General features: G+C 40.9%; 1 protein-coding gene across 2 annotated transcripts in view; it reads left to right on the top strand.

Moving 5' to 3' along the window:
* FOCAD (focadhesin) overlaps positions 1 to 14,647 on the top strand; it is a 314,072-nt gene that overhangs the window by 35,758 nt on the left and 263,667 nt on the right. For both annotated transcript variants that reach the window (XM_059143295.1, XM_059143296.1), the window contains 2 exons: positions 1,053 to 1,127; positions 3,805 to 3,959. In XM_059143295.1, coding sequence (XP_058999278.1) covers positions 1,053 to 1,127; positions 3,805 to 3,959 — 230 coding nt within the window. The remainder of the gene's footprint in view (positions 1 to 1,052; positions 1,128 to 3,804; positions 3,960 to 14,647) is intronic.

Raw genomic sequence — 14,647 nt, 5'->3', positions numbered from 1 at the left:
AACGTAATATTCATGTCATTGAGTGATTTATATTACAAAACTGAGATCATCAAGCATCGAGGTCTTAAAGCATTTCCAAGGTGTGAAATACGAAAAGAAATGAAGTGGGGGAGATGCTTTGTTTTTGTGTGAGCTTTTCTGGAGACTTCAAGACTGACAGCAACCCCCAGATGTATCATATGTCAGTCCAAGTGCAGGATCAACACTTGGTGCAGTTGGAGAGTTTTTTCCAGCCCATACGTAGGAGGACTGTCATTGTTGCTGGCCTATGGCTGTAAGGCAGCAGAGCAGTGCTGGGGAGGGGTGAAGAACCAGGGGAATGGAGTTGAGGTGGTAGGAAGGAATGATACTTATGTATTTGTCATCAACAGTCCTCTAGAAATAGAGTCTTAGATTTAATTTTGGGCTTTTTGACCAAAGCAGGATATGGGAACATATTAGAAATTTATGAGACTAAAAGCTTTTGCAAGGGCTAAAACCTATAAGAAAATAATAAAGAAATTAAATCATAGGCCTAAGCGAAAGAGAAGGGTTGTGGTACTGGCTCAGATCTGTATGGGCTATGGTCATAAAAATGGGGATGAGTTTTCTCCATCTTCATTAAGGGCATGATGAAGCATGATGGATTTCATTTAGATGAAAAAATGATTTTAAAAGCTGTGGAGTTTCTCATTTGTCTCCCAGTTTAATGGATGAAGCAATCTCACATTATCTTCTAATGCTAAGTGACAGCAATTTGTACTGAAAATCTGGCAATTTTCTTAACATCTATGAACTGTAGTTTGCTTATTGGGATAAAAATGCCTACCTTGAGAGTTGTTATGAAGCTAAGAAATTATGTATGTAGAATGCCTAATTCAGTGCCTTCCACAGAGCACACTCTCAAATGAATGGGAATTTTATTACCACTTGACTGGTTGGCACACTCATACTCCAATCACCTAGTATTCTTTTTTTTTCCCATATCAACTTGTATTGACAGGAGTTACCTTCAAATGCACTAACTGGAGAGATCTGTTGATTTTTTTTTTTTTTTTTTTTTTTTTTTTAAGGCTGTGGGTCATCTTATTGCTGCAGTCCTGAAGGAAAATGGGTTTTCAGAAAAGATCCACCAATCGACAAACCAGGTCTGTATTCACCTTCGTGCTTGAGTTCTCTTCAGATAACTGCTCCCAGCTGCACATAGGCATGCCTTCTGTTTCAGGTCACTGTAGAAATGATCTTGAACTGGTTTTGTTTGTTTGTTTGTTTGTTTTTTGGTTTGCTAAGTTCTTCTTCTGAATTCTTTATAATTTAAAATTGGTTACAGCAGATTTGGGGAGTGAGATATGGAGGGGGTGAGGAAGGGGAGTATTCTGTGACTTTAGTGAAAAGGAGCATGGGTGGGATGAGGTAGGCATGCCTTAGACAAGGTAGTTAGCATTACCTCTGAGGGAATCTTTTTGTTTAATGGAGAAAGTGAACATAGCAGCTTTCTGCTATGGAGGAGATTTCTCCTACTTTCAGATGGCCCAAGTATGAGTTCTGAGTTGGAAAGGTCATGCTTTGGAACTTGGAGCTGAAGGAAAATTACCGTGCATAGGACAGAGAATGCTAGGATTGAAGCAGTACTCCACTTCCTGAGATGCAGACCACTTGGGTTTTGGTCAGCCAGTGTTGTAGATTTTGACCTGCTGGTTGGAGACTCCACTTGAGTGGGTGCTCTCAGGTAAACTCTGTGGAGAATGTAGATGATGGAAATAAGATTTTTTTTTTCCCAACAGAAATAATTGATTTCCTTTCTCTCACATTGCTTTTTTTTTTTTTTTTAACCCCTTCACATTGCTTTTGATTAGCTACTCCCAAGTCACATCTCTTTCCAGCTTCTGCTGCCATGTTGAAATCAGTGTAGAGGCAAATTTCACTAATTGGCATTTATCTGGTATTTGTATGTAGTCATATAAATTAGGTTTTCTGAGAACCCTCATCTTAATCCTGTCTATAATCACATTATGTACTCAGAGGTGATCTAATGGTTTTACTTAAACAGCTGGGATTTACTGAATGTCAAATCCCTATGACTTAACTGTTTTCTCTTCTATTAGTAAATGTATGCACACTTCCATGAGGGCATAGTAATACCTGAAGCAAGGGTTTTTTTATTCCTTTATTTTTCTGTTTTTCTTTTTTTTAAGATTTTATTCATTTATTTGACAGATAGAAATCATAAGTAGGCGGAGAGGCAAGCAGAGAGAGAGGAGGAAGCAGGCTCACTGCTGAGCAGAGAGCCCAATGCAGGGCTTGATCCCAGAACCCTGGGATCATGACCTGAGCTGAAGGCAGAGGCTTTAACCCACTGAGCCACCCAGGCGCCCCTATTTTTCTGGTTTATAATGGAGTAATGACATATGGAACCCTTTGATATTGGCCATACAGGTGAATAAAATTTCCTTCTGAGTAAAAGAACAGAAATATAAATATTTATTTCCTGTACTGACTGTTAACTGTATTCTGTTATAGTGCGATCCTAAGACTGAAAAGGCTCTCAGAGCCAGCTACTGTGGGCAAGTGAGCACAATATGATGTTGATTTTCACTCTTTATTCTGTGGGAGATGAGGAACCTTGTTTTTTTCCCTCAAATTATATATTTTTCTAGTAACTTATGTCAGGAAGAGGGAAAAATAGCTTCATGATGTTCTTTAAAAAAACAAAAGAAAGCAAAACAAAACCCAAACCGCATGTAAATATAAATGGACTTTACTAACCCACAATACATTCAAATATGGTTTATCATTAGTCATGCTCTTCTGGTGGGGTGGGTCATGGATTCTTGAGGATGTTCTGAAAGGTAGAAGCTCTGCTTTCATAGGATTTTTCAAAATAAAGATCTTACATTTACTTATGTTCCCTTCTGGTACTTCTCTATCAAACATGACAGATTTATGGTCTGAGGGGGCAAAAAGTCAAGTTTCTTTCTTTCTTTCTTTTCTTTTTTTTTTTTAAGATTTTTATTTATTTATTTGACAGAGAGAGACACAGTGAGAGAGGGAACACAAGCAGGGGGAGTGGGAGAGGGAGAAGCAGGCTTCCTGCTGAGCAGGGAGCCCGATGCGGGGCTCGATCCCAGGACCCTGGGATCATGACCTGAGCTGAAGGCAGAAGCTTACCTGACTGAGCCACCCAGGTGTCCCAAGTCAGTTTCTTTCTTGACCACAGCAGTTTTCTAGGCATTTGTTGGAAACCATGGAAATAGCAGCTTGTTGTTCCCCCCTTTACTATCTTTCCTCTGGACTCACGTTAGACTTCAGTAAATTGAGGCAGGTGCATTGTCGGGGATGTGGGGTGCATGTAAGTGGTAAAGATTGCTGGTAGGAGAGCAGAAACACTTTCTGAAAATGTTGTTGCATTTTGGGCTTAAACCACAGGCATGATTGGGACGAAGTTCAGCCTAGACTAACTGCTAAGCTGATATTGATGGTGTCTGGTTCAAGGGCTTGGTTGGAGCTCTGTGTGAGAGCCAGGCCTTTGTTTTGATCCCCTGTCAGTTTCCTTGGGTTGCTTAAACTCAAGTTATACCCCTGTTTGCAGCCAGCCTTATTCTGCAGCCGGGACACCAGATGGGCGAGAGTGGCTGTATCAGAACACATCCATTATCTCTCCCAGAGAACCGACTCTAGTTTATTCTACAAATGGTGGGACAACAGCATCATCTTTGTATGGGAAAGCTAGCCCACTGTGAACAAATTACGCTTCGATGAATGTCTGGGTTGTCCATGCCTTTGCTGCTCATTGGTTGTGTCTTTTGATCACTGGTTTGTTTTCAGACTCCAGCTTTGAACTTGCTTTGGGAGAAGTGTTGCAGTGATAATGTGGTGGTTCGAACGGGCTGCTGTGAAGGCCTGGTGGCCCTTGTCGCTCAGGATCATGCAGAGTTTGACTATGTGCTCAATGGGATACTCAACCTGATGCCATCGACCAGGTATTCTTTCCTTCATGTTTAATCAGTAAAACACATTTTTAGGAAAAAAAGTCACTGATTTGCCATTAAATGTCAACATTCACTCTACTTGCCAGTTGTTTTTCTTTCCCTTACGATGTCACGCAGTTGATATTTCGTATGTGCCAATTTAAACGCTATAGTCTTGGAATTTGTGGTCATTTGCTGTAGTTAAGCCTCCAGTGCTTTCTGAGGCACCATTCTTTTTTTTCCCCCCTTAAGATTTTATTTATTTATTTGACAGAGAGAGAGAGAGAGTGTAAGTGGGCAGATCGGCAGGGAGAGGGAGAAGCAGGTTCCCCACGGAGCCAAGAGCCCCATGCGAGACTTGATCCCAGGACCCTGAGATTATGACCTGAGCCGAAGGCAGACGCTGAACCGACCAAGCCCCCCAGGTGTCCCTCTCCTTGTGTTGTTGTTTTTTTTTTTTTTTTTAATCATAGTGTCCTCAGAGGTGGACACCTAATCTTTTTTTTTCTGCTTTCCATGGAGAAGGAATACAGCTGTCATTGTCCTATCTGTGGAAGATGGCATCCTGGGCTTAGAGTTGGCTAGGTTGAATAACCTCTGGCCTTTTCATCTTTCTTCACAAATCTTATTTTGTTCTTTTAGATCCTCTTTGTGTATTTTTTAGGAACCTTGAGTTTTCTTTGTAGTGTGCTGTCTCTAGTCAGAAACTCAAACCCTTTAGCGTGGTATACTTGCCCTTTCCCAGACTAGCTCCAGCTTTTTGTTCAGCCTGAGTTTTCTGCCATGAACCCTCTTCTCCAGCCATACACAGCCCTTCCCTGTTCCTGAGCCTGTGCGTGAGCTCCACTTCTGCATGGAGGGTTTCTTCCTGTTTTCTGACACAATCTCCTTCATTCTTCAAGGTTCAGCTCCATGTCACCTCTCCTGGCCAGATAATATCTCTCTTCCCAGCTGGGCTACTTGATCTTTCACAGTATTTTTTTTAAACCTATATTTTCATATTGAGCACATTTTTGGACAGTAATTAGATGACCAAATATTTCTGAATAAGTAAGAATTTGATCATGTCTAAAAACTTAATCATTTTCTTTGTGTGCAGACCCACACTTGTGTACCTGTTCACATGTGCACATGTGTGTACACATACTTTTAAAAAAGTAATTTTGAAGAGGCTTTTAAAATGTTAAGTTTTAATGTGTTTCTCTTTTAACTTATTGGTTGATTTTAAGCAGGCCGTGTAGATTTTGCCTTCTGCCCTTTTTTCAGATGCAGGTATTAGTATTTGTGTCCCCCTAACTAGTTTTCAGATGCCTTAGAATTCATAAACATAAACATAAAATCTACTTGCACTGTGGAGTTGTATTGTTTATATTCAGAAGTAAGTATCAGCGGGTGATGTCTCTGTCTATGTAAGGAATAATTAGAGCAGGTTATATTATACCTTTTTTTTTTTTTTTTAAGATTTTATTTTTGGGGGCGCCTGGGTGGCTCAGTGGGTTAAGCCTCTGCCTTTGGCTCAGGTCATGATCCCAGGGTCCTGGGATCGAGCCCCACGTTGGGCTGTCTGTTCTGCAGGGAGCCTGCTTCCTCCTCTCCTTCTGCCTGCCTTTCTGCCTACTTGTGATCTCAGTCTGTCAAATAAATAAATAAAATCTTAAAAAAAAAAAAAAGATGCTATTTTTGTGTAATTTTCACACTCTACATGGGGCTTGAACTTAATATAGCCCTGAGATCAAGAGTTGCATGCTCTACCAGCTGAGCCAGCCAGGTGCCCCAGATTATATCTTTTAATTCCAGAAGGTAGTGTTAGAAAATTTTGCTGTGTAGGATGTCCTTCACACATCAGTATAAGTCTGTCATTACTATTGTAAACTGAAAAACAGGCTGGAGCACCTGGGTGGCTCAGTCAGTTAGGCGGCTACCTTTGGCTCAGGTCATGATCTCTGGGTCCTGGATCCCTGTGTCTGGCTCTTGGCTCAGTGGGGAGCCTGCTTCTCCCTCTGCCACTCCCCTCTGCTTCTATTCTCTCTGTCAGATAAATTAAAAAAACAAAAAAGAGTGAAAAGCATGAGCCTTGTGGAGAGTGAATCAGCATGTCATTTGTATACGTTACAATTTGTCAGTAACCTTAGATTTTTTAAAATTTAAAAGCATATATTTTGGATGGGTGCCTGGGTGGCTCAGTGGGTTAAAGCCTCTGCCTTCAGCTCAGGTCATGACCCTAGGGTCCTGGAATCAAGCCCCGCATTGGGCTCTCTGCTCAGTGCGGAGCCTGCTTCCTCCTCTCTCTTTGTCTGCCTCTCTGCCTACTTGTGATCTCTCTCTGTCAAATAAATAAATAAAATCTTTTAAAAAATGCATATATTTTGGAGGTGGCTGGGTGGCTCAGTTGATTAAGTGTCTGACTCTTGATTTCAGCTCAGGTCATGATCTCAGGGTTGTAAGATTGAGCCCTGCATCAGGCTCTTTGCCTAGCTTAAGATTCTCTCTCTCTCTTTCTGCTCACTGTCTAAAAAATTAAAGTAAAAAAATGTATTTTTCAAATAAGCAACACAATCATATGGAAAAATTCCAAAAGGGTATATGAGGCAAGGTGTCTGTCTTACTCCTATATTTCAGTTTTTTTCCTCAGAGGCAAAAGTCTTACACGGTCTTATTTTTCTTATAAATGTGTTTTTGTACATATAACTGACAATTTACCTGTTTATTTTTCCTTAAGAAAAGAAATAGCCTATTAGGCACACGGTTTATTTTTCATTCTTAAGTGAAAATATGTATCTTGGAGACTGTTCTTTAACAAAAATAAAGTGCTTTCTGATTTTTTTGGAGCTGCATAATATTCCATTGTATGAATGTGCCATAATTTACCCAATTCCCTGTTGTTTTCAAATTTTTTTTTTTTTTTAGATTTTATTTATTTATTTGCCAGAGAGAGAGAGAGAGCGCACAAACAGAGGAAATGACAGGCAGAGGAAGAGAAAGAAGCAGGCTCCGGCCAAGAAGAGAGCCTGATGTGGGACTTGATCCCAGAACCCTGGGACCATGACCTTAGCCGAAGGCAGAGGCTCAACCCTCTGAGCCACCCAGGCACCCCTCAATTTCTTTTTTTGCAAGTATAGGTAGTGCTTCAATGAGTAATCTGATACATACAGGTGACTGTTAGTTTTCAAGGGTCATCAGAAACATGGTCACGATATAGAAGAAAGCCTTGTATTTTATTTTATTTATTCCTATATAGTAAACCTATATAGGAATTTTTTTTTAAAAGATTTTATTTATTTATTTGTCAGGAGAGCACAAGCAGGCAAAGGCAGAGAGAAGCAGGCTCCCTGCTGAGCAAGGAGCCTGATGCTGGACTTGATCCTAGGACCCTGGGATCATGACCTGAGCCAAAGGCAGCTGCTTAACTCGCTGAGCCACCCAGGCATCCCACCTATATAGGAATTTTAGTGATTGGAAGATCCTGGGGGAAAATTTTTTTTTCAAGTTTCCTGTCTGAGAATGTTCTTGACTAACTTACAAGCCTCAGGGAGATGGAGACAGGGTAGACCTTGAAGCGAACCAGTTTAATTTTTGAATCAATTTGATGATGAAATGTGTTATATAAGTGTGACATTTTTCTTTATTGTTGCCAGTAAAGATAATAATTATGTGTGAAGAATTTTTTCATTTGCTTGACTTCAAGTAGCAGAGCTTTGTGGTTTGTAAGGATTACCAAGACTATACTTTGCATTGTTTCTGTCATTAGAAAAAAAACAAAATGAGAATCAAATTTAAGAAATTTAATTTAATTTAATTAAAAACAGGAGGCCCAAACAGCCTTCTCCTTCAAATGCTGTGCAGGGAATTTTCTGACACACAAAACCATCTTTTCACCATGCAGATGGAAGAAGAAAGAAAACTGGGGCACCAGTCCTTACATTGCACAAAATAGCCTTTGAAACAAAGACTGTAACAAGAAACAGAGAAGAACACTATATAATGATAAAGGAGACAATCTAACAGGAGGATATGACAATTTTAAATATTTATGCACCCAACATGGGAGCAATATATAAAACAACTATTGATAGACATAAAGGAAGAAAACTGTAATACAATAATAGAAGACTGTAACACCCCACTTATATCAATGGACAGAACATCCAGACAGAAACTCAACAAGGAAACAGTGGTTTTGAATGATGTGTTGGACCAGATGGACCTAACAGGATATATCCAGAACATTCCATCCCCAAATAATGGAATACACATTTCTTTTCAAGTGTACATGGAACGTTGTCCTGAATACCTTACATGCTAGGCCACAAAACAAATCTCAATAAATTTAATCCACTGAGCCACCCAGGCGCCCCTCAATAAATTTAAAAGAGATTGGAATCACATCTTGCATCTTTTCTGTCCACAAAAGTATAAAACTAGAGATAAAAATCAAGCAAACATTCCCTCCTCCCCCACTCCCCCCATCTTTATCTTTGGGATATAAAAGCAGGAATGACTTGTCATTTCCCTGTGCTTCTTGACTGAGATATTTTGCATCTTCAGTTTCCAGCATTTAAGTTTCTACTTATCTCTGGATTTCTCTTCAAAGAGAGATTTATCAGGATGTAGAGGCACCCTGGGAACAGAGCCATACAGTAATTGCTCAGCTTTGACGTAGAACAATAATTCTAAAGTGTAATCTTTTCGTTTTGCCTACCTACTAGCATAGCATCTTTCAGGAACTGAGGGAGAGATTGAGAGAGGGAGGGAGGTAGCCTTAGTGAGAAGCAGCCTTCTGTAGAATGGAGAATGTAGCTTCGGGAGCTTTCTCAGCATTGCAGGAAATGTTGAAAGGAACAAGGAAAGATGGAAGGAAAGGTCTGTGAGGTCATCTCCCCCAGCCTTATAACCTGCTTCTCAGCCCTTTGTAAATCTAGTCTTTAAAATTCTCTTGGAACGCGTATGGGAGCCCTCTCCCCAGCCTGGGCCATTCAACCTGCAATTTGAGAAATAGTGGTCTAGAGCCTGCTATACTGTAGAGTCTAACTTTGCAAAAGACTTGACATTTGCAAAGCTCTGGTTGTCTAAACTTCAGGGTGTGGCTGGGAAAGTGTCTGGCTCTGTTTGAGAGACTGTTCCCTTCAAAGGAATAGTTTGATGTCTAAGAGTGTTCTTGGTTCAAAGGCAACATGAAACAATTGTAAACTAGTTTTTATAGCTTCTGTAAACAAAGAAATGGATTTAAGAGGTCTAAAATGTTCTTTTAATCAGTAAGGAAATTTGAAAAAACATTATTCCCTAGGGAGGGTGAAGGAAAGAAGGGGGACCACAAAGGAAACACAGTAAGGAAATCATTATCACCAGTTAAAATGTGAATTTTGAAATTAAACAAACTGAAATTCAAGTGCATGATACATGGTAGCATGTACTTTTTTCGTTTCTTAAGGAACTGCTTGTTTTAAGTTTAGATTATTTTAGATTTTGTTTATTTTTGTTTTTACATTGAATTTATCCTGAGATAATAATTCCCAAAGCAAGTTTTTCCATTTTTCTGTTCTTAGATTCCGCACCCCTCCCCTCCTTTACTGTGCCTGCTTCTAGGAGGCTCGTGCAGCCATTGTTGTAGTTGCTTAGTAACGGGATTGTGCACAGAAAGTGTTCTCTCCTGTAGAACTAGGTATTCCGTTTTCAATACTGAGATGTCATGACAGCCTGTAATTTCAGTTCAACTGCTTCCCCAACCCCTTCCTTCTTTTAAAAATGTGTTTGGGAAGATGGTCCTGTGCTAGATAAACCAGACTAGCTCCTGATTTGTGTGCCTTTTTTGCTTTTAAATAGGGGAGAGACCTGTGATTTATATATTTGGAGAAAATAATGTGTGTTGAGGTATGGGAGATTAAAGTCTGTTTTCTGAGATTCCTAAAGGAAAGCCTACTTTTTATTTTTATTTTTAAAAGATTTTATTTGTTTGAGAGAGAGAAGGGGCAAGGGGAGTGGCAGAGAGAGAATGCTAAGCAGACTCTACACTGAGCACAGATCCCAGTGCAGATGGGGCTCGATCCCAGAACCCCGAGAACATGACATGAGCTGAATCCAAGATTCGGATGCTTAACTGACTGAGCCACCCAGGCACCCTTAAAGCCTGCTTTTTAATGAAATCTTGCATAGACTATTAAAAATGCCCATAGTGGTCCTGACTAAAGCTGATGGATTCAGTGAGTCTTTGATCGTGAATTGATGAAGGTCCAAGTTGTTTAAAAATGACTTGAAGAACTATTGGGAGTTGACATTTAGGGTAATTTAATGAGAAAAGTTTTTGTATTTCAGGCTCTTCTCTTTTATTGATGACTATGTTCCTTGTGGACTTGTTTCATTCTCTTGTAGGCGATGGCTAGCAACTGAGGAGACAGTATTCATATCTTGTATTATTGAAGCTTTTCTTTACTATTTAGTTTCTCCATTTTTGTTTTATTTGGCAGGAGAAGAAGTGTCAAGAAAGGATGGCTTCATAGGTTTTCCCCAAGATTTAAGGGGTCCGGTCATAGCATGCTTTCATCTGTAGTTGGGGTGTCAGTATCTTTTTTCTTTTCTTTTTTTTTTTTTTTCCCACCCCACTTTTTTCTTTTTTAAAGAGACATAGTGAGAGAGGAAACACAAGCCGGGGAGTGGGAGAGGGAGAAACAGGCTTCCCGCCGAGCAGGGAGCCCCACGCGGGGCTGGATCCCAGGACCCTGGGATCATGACCTGAGCCGAAGGCAGACGCTTAATGACTGAACCACCCAGGTGCCCCATGGGGCATCAGTATTTTTCTTGAACTTGAGAGATGGTTTCAGGGTCGTATCTACATGGGCATCATTGCTTATTTCACTCTTACCTGAGAGTGACAGAATTGTTAAGACCATGTCAGTTTCCCAATCTTCTCTTCTAAATACTCCTATAAGCTGTTTAGCTTGTTTCCAAATGTTCTTTTCTTTTCTCCAATCCTTTTTCTTTCCCCCCAAATCCCCGAATGTCTTTCAGCTTGCAGCTCGTAACCAGAAAAGTGATTCCAGGCACTTTTGCCGTCTAGGACATTCTGCCCTATTTCTTTTCAAGTTCCTTGATCTGATTGAAGGCTTTGTTTGTCTCAAAATCTTCCATTGTAAGAGCCATGTATTTGTACTAAGATGTTTCTAGGTGATTTAGGAAAAGCAACTACTGAAATCCATGTTACTTTTATAGTGGGAAAAGGCTTCAGAAGAAATCAGGCTGTTTTCTGGGACTGAGAAGATAAATGAGTATGTAGAACTTCCCCAAGCAAGCAGTCAGTAGTATTATATTTCTTAGATTTTTTTTTAAGCATTTTTTTTTTGTCATTTATGCAAGCCTGGTTTCCCAGAACTGTTTTTGATTTCCTTCCTTTCTTCCTGGTCTTTTTTGTCTCTCTCTTTCTCTCTCTCTCTCTCATAATTTTATAATGAATTTCAAAAATGATTTGATCATTAATCTAGTGTTTAACATTCCCTTGTTTGCTGGTGACTTACTGTTCTTAAGGCTGACCAATTATCCTTTCTGGTGAAAAAAAGACTTGGCCGCATTCATACCATTTGTTTCCATCAGACCCAGGGATGCCCCCTCCAGAGATAATTTGTGTCATTCTCTTCAACCCAGACACTTGGTAATTCTCATCCCTGGTCCAAAAAGTAGTATGGGTACTTCCTTGTACCTCATATTTGGAGTATTTCAAAATCAAAGAGCCAAGTATTATTTGAGGTCTTTCCAAAAAGAGACTGAGCATACATGAGTTTCATGTTGTAATCCAGTCACCCCCAAACAAAGGAAACCTGGCGTGTGCTATTCATACGCACAATAGTGACTGTGCTATATTTACCTAGAGAAAAGCAATTTCGTGTGTGGTTTTAATTACTGGGGTTTGTACAGCTTGACCAAAAATGTTTTCTCTTTGGCCTTATTTATTTATTTCCTTGGAACACTCAGTATCATTTTTGACCTGCAACTCCCTTTCATGTTAAGATCTGGGTCTTGGCTCTTAGGCCCAGGGAAAACTGAGGTTTCTTTTTCCGTTGTCTCTTGCTGCTCTGCTTGTAGCTGAGGCCTGAAGTCTCTGCTGCTCTCACTGAGAGGCTTCTCGAGTCAAGTCAGCTTTTTCTGGAAACTTCCCAAGGAAGAACTTGTTCCAGCTGATCTTCACTGAAGGACTTTTGGCAGCAGGTTACTGAGTGTGTTAGCACTCTCTGGGCTACGAGTTACAGAAACCCACTTGAACTAATTTGAGCCTCAAAGGGTGCTTTTTATTTTTTTGGTAAATGGGTGTCCCCCAGGACCCAAGAACAGGGATGCAGCCAGGCCTCAGAAATGAATTGGATACAGATTGCATGTTTCTCCCCTCTTGCCGCAGACTGAGTCTTTCTGCTACTAATCCACAGGGCACCACCTGCACCTGGGCTAATTGCTCTTCTATCTAAGGGACAGCCAGACTGAGCTTAGCCATGATTACAGATTTCCAAGGACCCGTGTATGTGTGAGATGTTCACTCTGGACCAGTCAGGTCTGCCAGAGGCTATGTGTTAGTTTCCTAGGGCTGTTTCCACAGAATGACCACAAACTTTGTGGCTTAAAATAACAGAAATTTATTATTTCACAATTCTGGGGTCTAGAAATCCCAAACCAAGGACGCTGCAGGATTGGTTCCTTCTGGAGGCTGGGAGCACGTGTTCCATTTCTCTCTATTAGCTCTTCTCTTAGCTGTTACAATCCTTGATATTCCTTGGCTTGTGGCTTCGTAACTCTGTCTTTCCAGGCCCTCCTTGTCTGGGTGTCTGTCTATGCTCTCCCTTCCCTTTCTCTTAGAAGCACACCAGTCATTGAATTTAAGGCCCATCCTGGATGAGCTGATCTCAGGATCCTTAACCATATCTGCAGAGACCCTATTTCCATATAAAGTCATGTTCATGGGTCCCAGGGGACAGGACTTAGATGTATCCTTTTGGGAGACACAGTGTAGCCCTCTAGAGGCTGTGTCTTCACTGTGTGAATATATGTGTGCTAGGTTACACATGAACCACATGAATGGGGAAAGAATAGCAAGTCCCCACGCAGGAGACTGGAACACTATTTCCAAGGAGTCTTCTGCAGTGGGATTGAACTTGGAGGAAAGCCGTGAGTTGGGAAATAGGTATCTTTCAGCCCCTCAGCTCAGCTGTAGCTTTGAACTGTAACTATGCCTATGTGACTGATGTCAGACCGGTGTTGGTCCGACAGGGCTAGGCAGATGAGTGGATAGAGAGTTGAGTGGATAGAGAGTCATTGTCAAAGGTAATGTAACTATGTTCCTGTGCTGGTGAGATGCTGCCATGTTTTCCATTGTCATGTTCTGGAATGTTCTTTTGAAACTTTGTATTACCTCTCCAAACAGTAGCAATGGCAGTAACTATGTCAAAAGCTGAGGCCCCTGGGTTGCTTAGTTGATTAAGTGTCGCCTTTGGCTCAGGTCATGATCTCAGGGTCCTGGGATCGAGTCCCACATGGACCTGGGGTTGAGCCCCATGCTCAACCTTTCCCAGCTCCTGCTCTCTCTCTCTCTCTCAAACTAATAACATCTTTACTAAAAAGAGAAAAGGGTGTTAAAAACAAAGGGAGAGTGGTTTGAGATGAAGCTGGGAAGGTAGGTAGGGGCAAGAGAAGGCAGTTCACAATGGCTTATCTTGAGCATTTGCATCTTTATCCTGAGTGTCAGGGAATCTACCCAAGTATTTATCTCGTGGGTATCAGGCGTTTCAAAAAGGCCTCTCTGGCTTCAATATGCACGTAATATTAAAAGTGTTGGAGGCACCTGGGTGGCCCAGTTGGTTAACCATCTGCCTCCAGTTCAGGTCATGATTCCTGACTCCTTGGATTGAGCTCTTCTCTGTGGGGAGCCTGTTTCTCCCTCTCCCTCTATCACTCGCCCTGCTTGGGCTCTCTCACTCTCTCTCCATCAAGGAAATAAAATCTTAAAAAAAAAAAAAAAAGTGTTGGGTTTTGGGTAGGCAGGTAGAATGGTATAAGGAGATGAGTTTAGGTGGCTCTTGCTGTATAGATCAGGAGAAGGAAGATACCTGCTTGCACCAGGGAGGGAAACAAGTGGATTTGGAAGCTATAGAAGGGGTGAAGTTGGGCTACTTGGGTGATGCAGTCAGTCAAGCATCTGACTCTTGGTTTCAGCTTAGGTCATGAGCTCAGGGTCATTAGATCAAGCCCCGTATTGGGTTCCATGCTCAGTGTGATGTCTGCTTAGGAGGACTCTATTCCTCTGCTTCTCCACCTGGTGCACTCTCCCTCTGTCTCACATAAATAAATTAAAAAAACAAACAAACAAACAAAAAAAAACAAAAAGAAAAGAAGGGGTGAAGCATTGAGGTAAGTTACATATGAGGATGACTGAATGGAATATGTCAAAGGTGACGCCTTGATTTCTGACTTGCCTAGGTAGATAAGGAACAACTAGAGAAAAGGTGTGTGGGAAGAACAAGAGTTAGATTTTAGACGTGTTGACTTTGAGACAGATGTTGACTTTGAAACAGAGTTCCAATGTTGATGTGGGAATATCTAGTAACACATAGTTATAATATGTAACCAGATCTTTTCTGTCCTGATTAAAGCCTTCACTTGGTCTCGTTAAAGAACTCTTCTGTATATATATGTACATAGAAAACCTGCTTTTCCAAGGGCTAATTCCA

Source organism: Mustela lutreola, chromosome 12, assembly GCF_030435805.1.
Source record: "Mustela lutreola isolate mMusLut2 chromosome 12, mMusLut2.pri, whole genome shotgun sequence".
NCBI classification, from domain to species: Eukaryota; Metazoa; Chordata; class Mammalia; order Carnivora; family Mustelidae; genus Mustela; species Mustela lutreola.
The sequence above is the reverse complement of the archived record's forward strand: the minus strand, read 5'-3'. Positions and strand labels throughout refer to the sequence as shown.